General features: G+C 36.7%; 1 protein-coding gene across 1 annotated transcript in view; it reads left to right on the forward strand.

Annotated features, from left to right (window-relative positions):
- F5 (coagulation factor V) overlaps positions 1-14964 on the forward strand; it is a gene marked incomplete at its 5' end in the record, with an annotated part of 72682 nt that overhangs the window by 15754 nt on the left and 41964 nt on the right. Inside the window, 4 exons of the mRNA XM_084250613.1 lie at positions 6745-6957; positions 8575-8718; positions 10905-11126; positions 12431-12596. Coding sequence (XP_084106739.1) covers positions 6745-6957; positions 8575-8718; positions 10905-11126; positions 12431-12596 — 745 coding nt within the window. The remainder of the gene's footprint in view (positions 1-6744; positions 6958-8574; positions 8719-10904; positions 11127-12430; positions 12597-14964) is intronic.

Here is a 14964-nt window from a genome sequence, read left to right on the forward strand (position 1 = left end):
AATTACCTTTAAAAGTTTGTTTCAGAATGGATTTAAATATTTTACTTGCATTCATATTTTAAACGTGAGTTGTATTATAAACACTATACCACAAAATTAGTTGCATAATATTCAGCTGTCTGCTGGTAAGCCAACTCTCCAAATAAAAATTAAAATATGGACCTCCCTGGTGGCTCAGCGGTTGAGCGCTGGGTTGCAAAGCTGCCTGCAGCCTCTGCAGTGCCAGTTCAATCCCCGGCTGCTCCCCAGCCACCGGAGAAGGGTCCCACATGGCGCGCAGACCTCTCCTGGCGCCCGCTGCTCTCCTCAGCAGTGTACTTCGGTCCTTCTGCCTGCTCTGCTCCCTGCTCTGTCTCTGGTGAATTCTCTCCCCCTCCTGCACTTCTGACTGTACCCACTGCTTGTATAAATAAATAAATAAATCTTTAAAAAAAGATGATTAAGAAACTAGTGGAAATTCTTAAAAAAAAAAAAGTAAAATATAAGAAAATTTACACCAGAAATTGTTCTTGGCATGTATTACCAAATTCTCTATACAAAAATTAAGTCTGTTAAGTTCTTCCAAAACATGCCAATGCTTGATATAATATAGGTGATTATCTTTTTCATGCCAATGCTTGGTATATATATATTGGTCTTACAGAGAGACTTAAATATATATACTCTAAATATATATTTTGGTCTTTCAGAGAGACTTATTTGAGTAAAAGGTAAATAGCTGAAACAAATGCAATCATGTAATAATAATAATGCAGTATTTCTCATAAATCTCAAAAATATGAACTCCTTTCTCAACAAGACTTGCATGCTCTGTGCAATGAATTAGGCTTTTTATATAAAATATCAGCATTCAAATTTGTCCATTGCCTAAATTATACCTTCTAAAAGAATTTTCTGAATCCTTGAATGCACAAGACATTCACTGTTTATTAAATGGAGCAGAAAAGAGCTATTTTTTAAAAGATTTATTTATGTATGCAAGAACTGGGGTACAGGCCAGAGGTGTGGGGTGAGAGGATTCACCAGAGACAGAGTTGGGAACAGAACAGGCAGAATGACTGAAATACACTGCTGAGGGGAGCAGTGGGTGAGTCAGGAGAGGTCTGCTGCGCCATGTGGGCAGCTCCCTGACCGGGGATCAAACTTGTGTTGCAGAGCCATTGTTAAAAATCGGTAGCAAGGTAGGATTTGGTGAACCAGCACCCTAGTGGGCAACCAAAGCAGCTCTTTATGTAACTTCACTTTCCAGAAGCTTGTGCACACCATTTTATATTTGAAAAAAAATACTAAGAACTTTTTGGCAAATAATTAGTACATCTAGACAAAAGTAAACAAATTACAGAGCTGACTATGGACCAGGGAGGAAGTGAGCAGAATTGAGTAAATATAAAACGAAGGGCTATGCTTGTATAAAGAATTAATTATGGCAAGAAGCTGAACAAGGACTTTTTGTGCCCTAGCACGATAGTCTTTCCTGTCCATTTCCCCTCTTTCAGTTAAAAGCTTTAACTTTTTATTTTCATTACAAAGTCAGATTCACCCAAAAAATGCATTTCATAAATGCCTTCTCTAAGTTGCTATTTATATTTCATACCTCATACTATGCAGGCTACAAAATCAAAGACATGAAGTACCTATATTATTCTAGACTAAAGGTAAAATTAACACTTTGAAGTGAAAAGAAGCATTGATAAAATTACCCTAAACTATCTCATTAGTAATCCTCCCTGAGTATTATTCCAGAATTTAACCTCATGTGAAAATCTATATTGTTCACTCTTCATTTCAAGATGTTCATAATTCACCTTTAGTAGTAAACTTAATTAAAATCATTCATTCAATAATATTTTACTAATGTGAATGGAAGTATGAGTAATTTACTTTGGTCAACTAGATGAACATTTAAAAACCACCATGTTCTCAAATAAACCTGGATGTAAAACCCTCATTTAAAAATAAGATTGCTGTCACTCGAAAATCAGTCACAAGTATCTTAACACATGTGTTATGGTCTCTTAGGTGGTTCTTATTTATATTAGTGGGTTGGCATTCCAGATGAACAATGTGGTTTAGTTGTGACTTCTCCAATGAAGTGGTCCTACAAGAAATCTAGAAGTAGAGTCCATCACAATAGGTATAGGTACCTATATGTACCCTACTTTTAACTGGGTTATGAATTCCTCAATGCATCAGGCTGTCTTCTTTATCTTTTTGCCTTGACACCTGGGACAGGTGGAACATTGACAGTGATGACATTGATGATGGTGGTGACAATAGTCATGGTGGCAGTGGCAGTGGTGGTGGTAATGGTGATAATAATTACTGAACTAAATGGAGGGGCTAAAGACTGTATTAGAAGTAGGGCCTCCCTGGTGGCGCAGCGGTTGAGCGCTGGGTTGCGAAGCTGCCAGCAGCCTCTGCAGCGCCAGTTCAATCCCTGGCTGCTCCCCGGCCACCGGAGGAGGGTCCCACATGGCACACAGACCTCTCCTGTTGCCCGCTGCTCCAATCTTTAAGACTGTATTAGAAGTAGACACTGCAATATTTTCCCTTTGGCCCTGAAATTTATTAACATTGTGGGTGATTGTGACCAGTTACCTATTCATTTTTTTTAAAACAATCTTTTTTGTTAAAAAAAAAGATTTATTTATTCATACAAGAGCTGGGGTACAGGCCAGAGATGCAGAGGGGTGAGAGGATTCACCAGAGACAGAGTGGGGAACAGAACCGGCAGACTGATTGAAATACACTGCTGAGGGGAGCAGAGGGTGAGACAAGAGAGGTCTGCCGCACCATGTGGGTTTCTCCCTGGCTGGCTGGGGATCAAACTCATGCTGCAGATTGCTTCGTAGTATGGTGCTTAAGCCCTTGCACCACCAGGGAGGCCTCAGTTACCTATTCTTATTACCAGTGTTTAACTATCTTTGGTATTGATACGTCATCACCTTCAATCTTTCTCTCCTCTGTTAAGAGAAATCACAAATACTTAAGACACATTTTATCAAAAGTAAAACATGAAGGAAACAGACTATCAATTGTAGAAGCCTAGGAAAGGAACAACTAGACCAAAATACTAAATTTATTACCCCAGGCTGCCATGCATACCCAGATATTTTACTTATGTTTTCCAGTCTCATAACCCATCAAAAATGATAACATTACATATAGAAAAAGGATATTAAATTTAATTATGAATGAGAGAACTGAGGCTAAAAAGGGAGATAAGAAACTTTTCTAAATTTTCCCAGTTAGCAAGTCATACAAATGAAGAAATTTCAATTCTAACCCTAAAACTCACATACTTTCTTCCAGTCTAGCAGGAATAAGTGTCATTCATCATACAATCTTACAAATACTTAATTAAAAATGTGATAAATTCTGTTACATATGTATATATGTTATTATCTTCATCTGAAGGATGAACATGCATTTATTTAGAAAAAGAGAGGAAGGAATTCAAAAGACTTACATTTCATCCTACAAAGAATATCACATTTTGTCCTTTGAGAGTGTGTGAAGACAATGGAAAGTGACATTTTCCACCATAGAAGTCCCTTGTGGGGTAGTCCCTTGTGGGTTTTAACAGTTGGGACAGTGGGAGCATAATAGCCAGAAACATTGTTCTTAACTTCATGAAGCCTTGAGTAAGAATTAATATGCTTGGGCCTCCCCTGGTGGCGCAGGCGGTTGAGCGCCTCTGCCGGTTCAATCCCTGCCGGTTCAATCCCAGCCGGTTCAATCCCGGCCGGCCAGAGAGGGTCCCACATGGCGTGGCACACCTCTCCTGTCTCACCCGCTGCTCCCCTCAGCAGTGTATTTCATCAGTCTGCCTGTTCTGTTCCCCACTCTGTCTCTGGTGAATCCTCTCACCCTCCTGTGCATCTGGCTTGTACCTGGTTCTTGTATAAAATAAATAAATAAATCTTTTTTAAAAAAAAAAAAAAGAATTAATATGCTTGAGTTACATATAGATAGAACTAGTCAACAATTTGCCATGTAAGTTCCACTTAATAGACAATGTTTGACCTCAGAGGGCAGCTCTCCTTATCAGTTCTGTTTGTGCTTTGCTACCAAACCAATTTTGTAACTTTCTAGAGATAATATTTCCCATTTATTAGCAGGCACTCTTTCTCATAAACACCTCATTCTTTTTGACTATGAGTGGAATAATACTATTATTCACAGGTCATTATTTAGGATTTTAACATTTCTCAGCTCCTGATAATTTGAATATTTGGACTATATATTTTTTAACAGAGTAGAAAGTTCAACCTATGGTAAATATTGGTTATCAGTGTCTAACTATGGGGAGGGGGGGAAGACAGGAAGATACCATAGAGTTATGGTAAGCTTTTCACTAGCACAAATGTCACAAACTCAGATGTGGATGGTAACCAGGAAAATAATTTAACAGCAAAAACTGAGCCTAGTTGAGACTGGTGATAAGAGTTAGTGTCTTATATAATTGGGTAGCTAGGTCTCAGATCCAATCAAATTCTATGCAGAAGTTTGGTTCAGTGCCACCAGATCCCCAGGTTTTTTGTTTGTGTGTTTGAGAAACCAGCAACCCAGATTCTTTTTTTTGTTGTTGTTTTAAAAATTTATTTATTTATTTATTTGTTTATACAAGCATTGGGTACAGTCAGAAGTGTGGGAGGGTGAGAGAATTCACCAGAGCCAGAGCGGGGAACAGAACAGGCAGACTGTCAAAGTACACTGCTGAGGGGAAGAGTGGGAGCAGCAGGAGAGGTCTGTCGTGCCTTGTGGGACCCTCGCAGCGGCCGGGGATCGAACTGGCACTTCAGAGGCTGTGGGCAGCTTCGCAGCCCAGTGCTCAACTGCTGCACCACCAGGGGAGGCCCCAACCCAGATTCTTATATAATATCTCTACATTGTTAATGTCAGTACTTAATTAGTTTTAATACCATTGCAACCTTAAAATATACCCACAAGCCAAGACTTGATAGCCTTGGTTCTACAGGACTTCATTTTTTAAAAAATTTTTTTAAAGATTTATTTATTTATTTATGCATACAAGAACTGGAGTACAGGCCAGAGGTGTGTGTGGGGGTGTGTGTGTGAGAGGATTCACCAGAGACAGAGTAGGGAACAGAACAGGCGGATTGACTGAAATACACTGCTGAGGGGAGCAGCAGGTGAGTCAGGAGAGGTCTGCTGTGCCATGTGGGTAGCTCTCTGGCTGGGAATAGAACTCATGCTGCAGTAGCTGTGGACAGCTTCATAGGTTGCGTCTTAACCCCTTGCACCACCAGGGAGGCCCCTCTACACAACTTTACATCTTAAGAGTTCAGTAAGCATTCATTGAGCACTTTCTCCATGCTAATACAAAGATACTAAGACAAATACTCTTCACACCTGTATTTGAGAAGCTCACACCCTGGTCACAGAAATGAGCAAGACACAATTATTATCTTATGAGAGAAACTGAAATTAATGATATAATATAATATTTATTTATTAATTGTGATAAGTTCTATGAAAGAAAAAATTACATAGCAAAGTCACAGGTCAAGGAATGAGTGAGCTTATATTTAAAGTTGACATTTGAAGGATGAGTACACATTTATCAAAAGGAAGAAAGGAAGAAGAGTACTCTAGATCAAGGGTATAGTATCAACAAAGATCCTGAGGTAGGATGGAATTTGGAGTATCTGGGGAACCAAAGAGAATACTAGTGACTGAGAATTAGTGAACAAGGAAAGGAATTACATATAATAGAAATGGAGAAAGAAGCAGGAGTAGGTCATACATGAACTTGTGTAGCCCAAAGAGCAATCCCAGCATGGGCTGGTAATAATGAAACTTTCACCTAACTTAAGGAGGAAAGCCTCCAACAGAGGAAGCTGCCCATGCCACTTGGCTATCTGTGACATTGAGTTTCCCTTTCCTGACCTCGCTTGCTCCATCTTTAGGCACATCTTCCTTTGCTGTTGAAAATCCTACCAAACCCTCTGCACTTCTCTTCATCCATAACAATCTCTTCAATATGAAAGACTGATTTCTACACCACACCTATCCCAACAGAAAGGAAAGTCAATTACATGTGACAGTGTTAATGGTGGGTCTTTGGGAACATAAAGCACAGATTTAAGGCATCTAAACTTCAGAGGATAGTCACATTTCACACTCACAAAGACATTTAAACTGACCTATACTTTAAGAGCTATACTGTAAGAGTCTGTTGAGATAATCAGATGGTTGAGAGGTGTTAAGGCAATAAAAAATCACTGAGGGTGGCAGTAGCTGGAAAGATTACATAAAACACAAAGCAAAACAAAATATAAGCAACTCTAAGTGTACTTATGTCCCAGGCTAATATACAGTTAAATATAAGATGGCACCATAAAGAAACAAGATCCAGTCTGAGCTGCTTTACTGATCATGGAGATTTAACTCTCTGATTATGTTTAAATAATAATTATGTAGCTACCCTGGAAAAATAACTTGTTAAATCTAAGATTACTAGTAACATTTCTTATTCACTTATTCATTTCTCATTCACTGACGTGAATAAGATATTATTATATACCATCATATAATAAAAGTCTTTATAATTACATAGACATAGAAGTGGGTATATATGAATCTTCACAAATAATAAAATACATATATTCCATGTACTACAGAAAGTCTTATACATCTTATATCTCCCCAATTTGTGAGTGATAAAAGTAGCAGTGCTCAGAAAGTGTCCAGATATTTTCAGGGCTTTTCTTTCTGCAGGTGCTTCTTACCTTGACCACACATTTCCGGTGGAGAAAATGGATGATGCTATAGCTCCAGGCCAAGAATATATCTATGAATGGATTATCAGTGAGGACAGTGGGCCCACACAAGATGACCCTCCCTGCCTCACACACATCTATTACTCCCATGAAAACCTGATACAGGACTTCAATTCTGGGCTGATTGGACCTCTGCTTATTTGTAAAAAAGGTAAAAAAAAAAAATCAACAATAATAATAAAGATGCCATAGTGGTAAGTAGTATTATAATGGAATGATGCTGAGAAGAATCTTGGTACCTTTCATAAAATCAAGCACAGAGAGACCAGGTGAAAACCAGATTATTGTGAAAGTGTTAATGATGGGTCTTTGGGTGCATAAAGCAAAAATTTAAGACTTTTTAAAGGTTTATAATCTTCCCCTGTTTCTTCTAATCCCGCCTTCATCTCTGTCCTGGTAATATCTACCAAGTAAATACCAACTTGAAAGTATGCTCTGAAGCTATTCTCATAAGATCGTAATAGTTATCTCAGGACCAAGCCTTATTGAAAGTATACAGCAGTCTGTACTCTGCTGAGAGTATTGGAAAAGAACATAGATGAGATTTGAGTTGTTAATTTGGTCTACAAATACACAAAATTCCAACTTTCTTTTTTTTTAATGATTTATTTATTTTTATACAAGAACTGGGGTACAGGCCAGAGGTGCAGGAGGGTGAGAGGATTCACCAGAGACAGAGTGGGGAGCATCACAGGCAGATGGACTGAAATACTGAGGGGAGCACTGGGCGAGACAGGAGAGGTCTGCCGTGCCATGTGGGATCCTTGCCAGTGGGCCAGGAACGAACTGGCGCTGCAAAGGCTGTGGACAGCTTCACAGCACTGCGTTCAATCCATTGCGCCACTGGGGAGGCCCCAACTTTGTTTCTTATAAACAAGTTGAACACTTTGGTTGATTGGTTTCAAATATACTAAGTTGACTTTATAAGAAATTTTATTGTCTGGACTTCTTGTCCACAAGCTTGAACTTTAATTTTATCCCAAAAGAATTTAGTCCATCTTTCATCAAAAAAACAACCAACTAAAAATGAACCGTATTATGGGAAGTAACATAATGGGCTTACCATCTGTCTCTGCATACACACATATCATATCTATTTGTATTCCTAATTCATTTATTCATGCACTACCTAGTATACAGAAGATATTACAATGGCACTGACAAACATTCAAGCTTATTAAATGCTTCTTTGGTTTTATAATGAGCTACATTTTTCATCACTGACCCTCTGAACCAATTCTCTAGTGCCCCACTACATATACAAATGGGATGGCCGTATCAAATTTGGAGTGTGATGTTTTTACCAAACAAGCTACTTTCGTATTGTTATATTGACCCTGGAGGAAATTGATACTTTCACTAAACCCTTGAGAGTCACCAGAGGCTTTTTTATCTATGCCTGATTAAATTTACCTGTAAAGCCCATTCCGCAAGACTATGAAGTTCCAGAGAAAAACACTTAATGTGACACCTAATTCTAAAAGCCCTCCATCATTATTAGTTAATAAAATGCTGTTCTTAAAAAATCCATCTGCCTGTTCTGTTCCCCGCTCTGTCTCTAGTGAATCCTCTCACCCTCCCGCGCAACTGACCTGTACCCCGGCTCTTGTATAAATAAAATAAATCTTAAAAAAAAATAAGAACTTCTTAAAATTGCTATTATGAATTATGATTAGTTACTTACCTACCAGTCTTTGCTTTCCAGGAATAGCATTTTGAGAGCCTTCTATCTGTGATACTGCTGGAATGTATGTCTTTTCTTAAATAGGCACCCTCACTGAGGATGGGATTCAGAAGATGTACGACAAGCAACATGTGTTGATGTTTGCTGTGTTTGATGAAAGCAAGAGTTGGAGCCAGTCACCATTCCTAATGTACACAGTCAATGGCTATGTGAATGGAACCATGCCAGGTAACATTTGAGCTGTGCGCTATCCAACAATGGAATCATCTGTAACTTAGTCCTATTGTTTTCTGTAGGGCTCTAGGGAAGCTATCCATATTCTCTATATTTCAACTCTTAATCAAAAAGTTAATCTAGTTCAGTGGTTCTCAAGAGTTTATCATTTTTCTTTTAATCAGCAAGTACCACAGATGAATTGAAAGTTACCCAAGAGGAATGTGTAGAATTATTAGATGTAGTGCTGAGCAGATTCCACTTTAACCTACATCTCCAGGAAGACCTCTGGGATATCAGCTCATTTCCTTCATTGAATCTGTGATTCCTACTATGTGGTAACCATGTCTTTTTCCACAAAGGAAACCTCACAGGACAGAAGTTCAAGTTCAATTCCTACCAGGAAGGGTCAGCCAAAAAATTGTGATTTAAAAAAAACAAAACAGTGAAGATGAATAGGAAATTAGGGGAAATACCAATATACAATAATGCTGCTAGCATTTCAAATGGTGATTAATTAGTAATATTCAAAGGCATGTAAAATGTTTTTTTCTTTCCATTTTTCTGCAGATATTGTGATAAAAGCAAAATACCAGCAACTGTTAGGGAGAAAAAAATAACTCCACCTAAATTACTTTAACTTCTCTCTGGTATAAAGCACTTAGAACCAAAGATCCTGAGGGAAAAGAGAACACTAAAATTAAACTTTATTAAATTAAGCATACTTTAAAATGTGAAGTTTTCCAGAGACCATTATCTATATCTTAAAATCACAAATGGCTTTAATTACTAGAAACAAAAATTGTCATGATTGAGGTCTAAATTTTTATTTTAAATTGTATTGTATTTCATTTGAGTCCATCTCCACTTGGGTTATTACAAACAGACTCAGATGACTCCGAGTTTTGGTTCAGAATTCTAAAACCAGGAGCTTGAAAGCTTGGGCCTTAGTTAACTGACCTCGATCTTAAAAGACTTGAGTTCAAACCTGTTCACTTCTCTACCTTAGTGTAGTCCTTAAGCTACAAGTTGTCTCAAAGTATTTACTTTCCAAATATGGCTTAGCCATTTGTACAGAGGGTATTTAAGGATTTTTTAATATATAAAATAGCATGTTTAGTACTATGAGCCTTAGAAAGAAGAGGTCAAAAGAGAAATTGTAGCTGAGTCCTGGCAAAGTGAATAATGGTATATATATAGAAGACAAAAAAAAAAAACAAAAAAAAAAAACCAAACCATATGCACAAAAATAAAAAGGAGTAACTTGACCAGGAATAGAGTTTATAAATTTATTGTTGAAAAAGTATAGTTTGGATTAAGAGGGTCAGTTTAGGAAATTATCATTTGTAGAAACTAAAGAAAAGATATTGTTTGCTAAACTGCTTTATGGAGCAATGTAAACTGAATATATATGATAAATGCTAATACATATTATGAAATGCTCTGTTCAGTATGAGCATTTCTTACAAACTAGCATTATCTCAGTCACTGTGGAATTAAAGAAGGAACAAAACTCAGCTTTTGTACTCAGTTCTTATTATTCCATCCATGAGATGCTCACAGTGGAATGAAGACTTGTCCATTGCATTTTAAGTAGACCTTGTAGCCTATGAAGTAATTCATTGCTTTGTCATTAAGACAATCAATAAGTGGATGGATAAAGATAAAATATAAAATCCTTCAATCATCACAACTTCCCTTTCAGCAGAGATTTGACTTCTAACTAGCACAGAGAGTCCCTTCAGCTCAACCCTGTTGGAGACTCTAGAGATCCCTCCCACTAAGCCCAGATGGGTTCCAGAGTGATCAGCCATTATGGCTTGCCCAGAATTTTGCCAGGTCTAGCATGGAAAGTCCTGAATCCTGGGAAACCCATCTGTCCTGGGTAAAGTAGGATGGGTTGTCACTGACTCTGACTAGGGTCTCTCCTTGGTCTAGTACCTTAATGATCCCTGTGTTTAAACTAAAACACCCCATCTCTGGGGTTTAGCCTTTAATGCCACTTATTATAAATTGTGACTAATTTTCCCATCATCTAGATGTCTGCTTTTCCAGGGCAGGAACCTCAGTGGAGTGTCTAAACCCCTCAAACTTGCAACTATTCCTCATGCATAGCAGGTACTTGTTCTGTATCTGGTGAGTGAATTATTTTTAGAGTGCTAGACTGACTGTTTTGCCCCTATTTCTCTTTTTTCTCTCAGATATAACAGTTTGTGCCTATGACCATGTTAGCTGGCATCTGATTGGAATGAGCTCTGCGCCAGAACTCTTCTCCATTCATTTCAGTGGGCAGGTCCTGGAGCAGAACCATCATAAGATCTCAGCCATCACCCTTGTCAGTGCTACATCCACTACTGCAAACATGACTATGAGCCCAGAGGGAAAGTGGATCATATCTTCTCTTATCCCAAAACATTTTCAAGGCAAGAAACAGTCTTAATTATTAATGTAGAATTCTGTCTTATCAGGCACCAACTTCCTACCTTTACCCTTTTCTAGCTACCCACACACACCAAACTGGCATGCCTTGGGCACTGAAAACAGAATTTAGATACTGTGCTTTTTAGACGTATAACATATTAGCTGGGGATGGAGGAAGCAGAGGAATTAACAAAGATTGTTTAAAGTGAAGAAAAAGCTTAAGAGACTCTACTTCCTCAAAAGGAGAAAGGAGGAAGGAAACGTGGAGATGCATCATAGAGATATTCTTTCTTGGAGTATTTTATTTAATATGCAACTAAGTTGCATATTAAGGCAAAGACCAATATGGTAGAACAAGACAAACATCTACAAGTTTATAAAAGAACCAAGTAACAGAAATTGTAACTTGACAAGATTATCTTATATTTTAACCTGACAAGATTATCTTTTGTAATAAGATGATCACAAAGCCAGCACAAAGAAAAAGAAAATGGTTATGTATTGAATGTATCCTCCATAACATCTAAATACTTGAAGAGAGGGCTTTAACGGATATCAGTGACTTCAGGTGGGAAAACTATCAAGCTAGGTTGTTATGTGGTATCATAATAAATGAAATAATTTATTGTTCTACTACACACTGTTGCTTTAAAACTGTTGGGAGGAGTCCATGTGAACAGAGGAAAATGTAAGGAAATAGTATCACTACACGAAGTCATTTTGTTATCAAAATAATGTGTATAAGCACATAAGAAAGATATTTCATGGAATAATTTAATTTTCTTTTTGCACTGAGAGGTCAAAATTATATTTGAAATAATGAGACTGTCTCAATATGCTGGGAAGATAGAGTCTCAGCTAACAAGACAACAATAAAATTACATTTATTGAGGTTAAACACATTTTGTGTTAACTTATTTCATATGGTAAATACTAGTATGTACTAGTATTGTCTGCATTTTAAAATAAAGGGAAAGGTAACAGGTAAAATAAGAAATCAACAAGACCTAACTCATAAAGTTTTCAGGATTTAGAAGTTATAAGAAATTTTCCCTCTCTGAAAGAAACAAAGGAAATTTTTCCAAATTTCTTCCCAAGTCCATCTTTTTTCCCCTTGTGTTTTATTTTTGCCCCTTCTTAACTGTACTGAAAAAGGTTCCAAACCAAAATATTTGAAGTTGTTTGAGCATTACTCTCACCATTATTGAAACCATCACACTTATATTTAAAAGATATGTTTTTTTTTTTTAAATCATCTTGAATTTCTTCTCTTAAAGGCTTTCACTGTCTTTATGTCCCAACTTAGCTGGAATGCAGGTTTCCTTAGACATTAAGAACTGCCCAAAGAAAACTAGAAATACTAAGAAACTTACTCGTGACCAGAGGCGGCACATTAAGAGGTGGGAATATTTCATTGCGGCAGAAGAAGTCATTTGGGACTATGCACCTGTAATTCCAGCAAACATGGACAAGTGAGTATTAGGGGTTCTTACACAGTTGAAGGTTAAAAACATCATCAGTAGGGCCCACTGAAATGGGGTGAAATGCCATGAGTTGATATCTCTTAGCTGTCAAATCAATCTGGAATTATACCAAAATCACCAAGGGAACTCAGCATAATAAGAGGAGTAATAATAGTAATAGTAATGGTAGAAATAGCTAACACTTGTTAAATGCTTGATACTTCCAAGCACTGTGTTAAACCTTTCTAAGAGCTTCATTTTAATTCTTCAAGTTAAAGACAGCTTTTACTTATTTTGTAGATTAGGAAATCACATGATCATTTCAATAGATGCAGAAAGGACCTTTGACAAACTTCCTTTAGTGATAGACTCTCAATAAACTAGGTCGAAAAGGACTGTTCCTCAACATAACAAAGGATATATACAACAAACCCTAAGATAACATCATACTCAATGGTGAAAAGCTGAAATCTTTTCCTCTAAAATCAGGAATAAGACAAGTGTGCCTACTTTCACCACTTCTCTTCAACATGGTACCGGAAATCGTAGCCAGAGCAATCCAGCAATAAAAAATAAATAAAAGGCGGGCCTCCCTGGTGGCATAGGCAGTTGAGTGCAGCGCTGTGAAGCTGTCAGTAGCCTCTGCAGTGCCGGTTCAATCCCTGCTGGCTGTGGAGATACCCACATGGTGTGGCAAACCTCTCCTGTCTCGCCCGCTGCTCCCTCAGAGTGTATTTCAGTCAATCTCCCTGTTCTGTTCCCTACTCTGTCTCTGGTGAATCCTCTCACCCCCTGCACATCTGGCCTGTACGCCAGTTCTTGTATAAATAAAAAAAATTAAAAATAAAAAAATAAAAGGTATCCAAATTAAAAAGGGAGATGTAAAATTACCTCTATTTGCAAATCACATGATTTCATATATAGAAACCCTAAAAATGCCTACCAAAATAACTATTAGAATAAAAGAATTCAATGAATTTGCAGGATGTAAAATCAACATGTAAAAATCAGTTGCATTTATATACACTAACAAAGAACTATATAAACAGAAATTTAAAATGAACTAAAATATCTACACATTGAAAACTGTAAGATATTGGTAAAAGAAATAGAAGACACAAATAGAAAGATATCCTGTGTTCATGAATTTGAAGAATCAATTTTGTTAAAAAGTTCATACTCCTCAAAGTAATCTACAAATTCCTATCAAAAATTTCAGGACATTTTTCACAGAAGAAGGAAAGAAAACAATTCTAAAATTCACATGAAACCACAAAAGAATCCAAATAGTAGTAACCTTGAGAAAAAAGAACAAAACTGGAGGCATCACACATCTTGATTTCAAACTATAATACAAATCTACTGCAATCAGAACAGTTTGGTGATGGAGTAAAATTATATAAACCAATGGAACAGAATAGAGACCAAAAATAAACCAAGGTATACACATTCAACAAATGTTTCACATTTGTCAAACACATAATAAAAAACACAATGGAGAAGAGGATAGTCTCCTCAAAAAATGATAATGGAAAAATTGGATAGCCATTTGGAAACTAATGAAATTAGAACCTTAGCTTACACCACTTATGAGAATTAATTCAAAATGCATTTAAAACTTACATGTAATATTTAAAACCACAAAACTCTTAGGAGAAAACGCAAGGAAAAAGCTCTTTAGCATAGGTCTTTGCAATGATTTCTTGGAAATGACACCAAACACACCAGCAACAAAAGCAAAAATTAACAAGTGTGACTAAGCCAAACAAAAAAGGTTATTCACAGTAAAAGAAAAAAATCCAAAAAATTAAAAGGTAATGTGTGGAATGGGAGAATATACTTACAAATCATATATCTATGAGGTTAGTATTAAAAAATATATATAAAACTTATGTAACTCAATAGCAATCATTCCCCATGAGGGAAATGAGAAAATACTGGTCAAGTGTATAAACTTTCTGTTATAAGACAAATACATTCTGGATATCTAATAAACAGCAGGGTAACCATAGTCAAAATTACTGTATTGTATGCTTGAAATTTACTGAGATAATAGATTGTAATTTTTCTTATCACACACATTTATAAACATACACAAGAAACACACCATATTAAGTAGGTAAGATGAAGGAAGTATTAATAAGCTGTGGTAATCACATGTATACATATATAAATCATTACATATACTGCAAATATACACAATTTTTTACTCATCACTAGACCTCAAGAAAACTGGAAAATGCAAAAAAAAAAAGGTCAAGGTATAGTACAGTGAATAGCTACCTTTTATTAAATGAGTGAGAAAAAGAATATATTTTCAAGTCATATTTACATGTATTTGCATAAAAATACTCTGCAATTGTGTGTTGACACACAA

Source organism: Talpa europaea (genome assembly GCF_964194135.1).
Source record: "Talpa europaea genome assembly, chromosome: 12".
Lineage (NCBI taxonomy): Eukaryota > Metazoa > Chordata > Mammalia > Eulipotyphla > Talpidae > Talpa > Talpa europaea.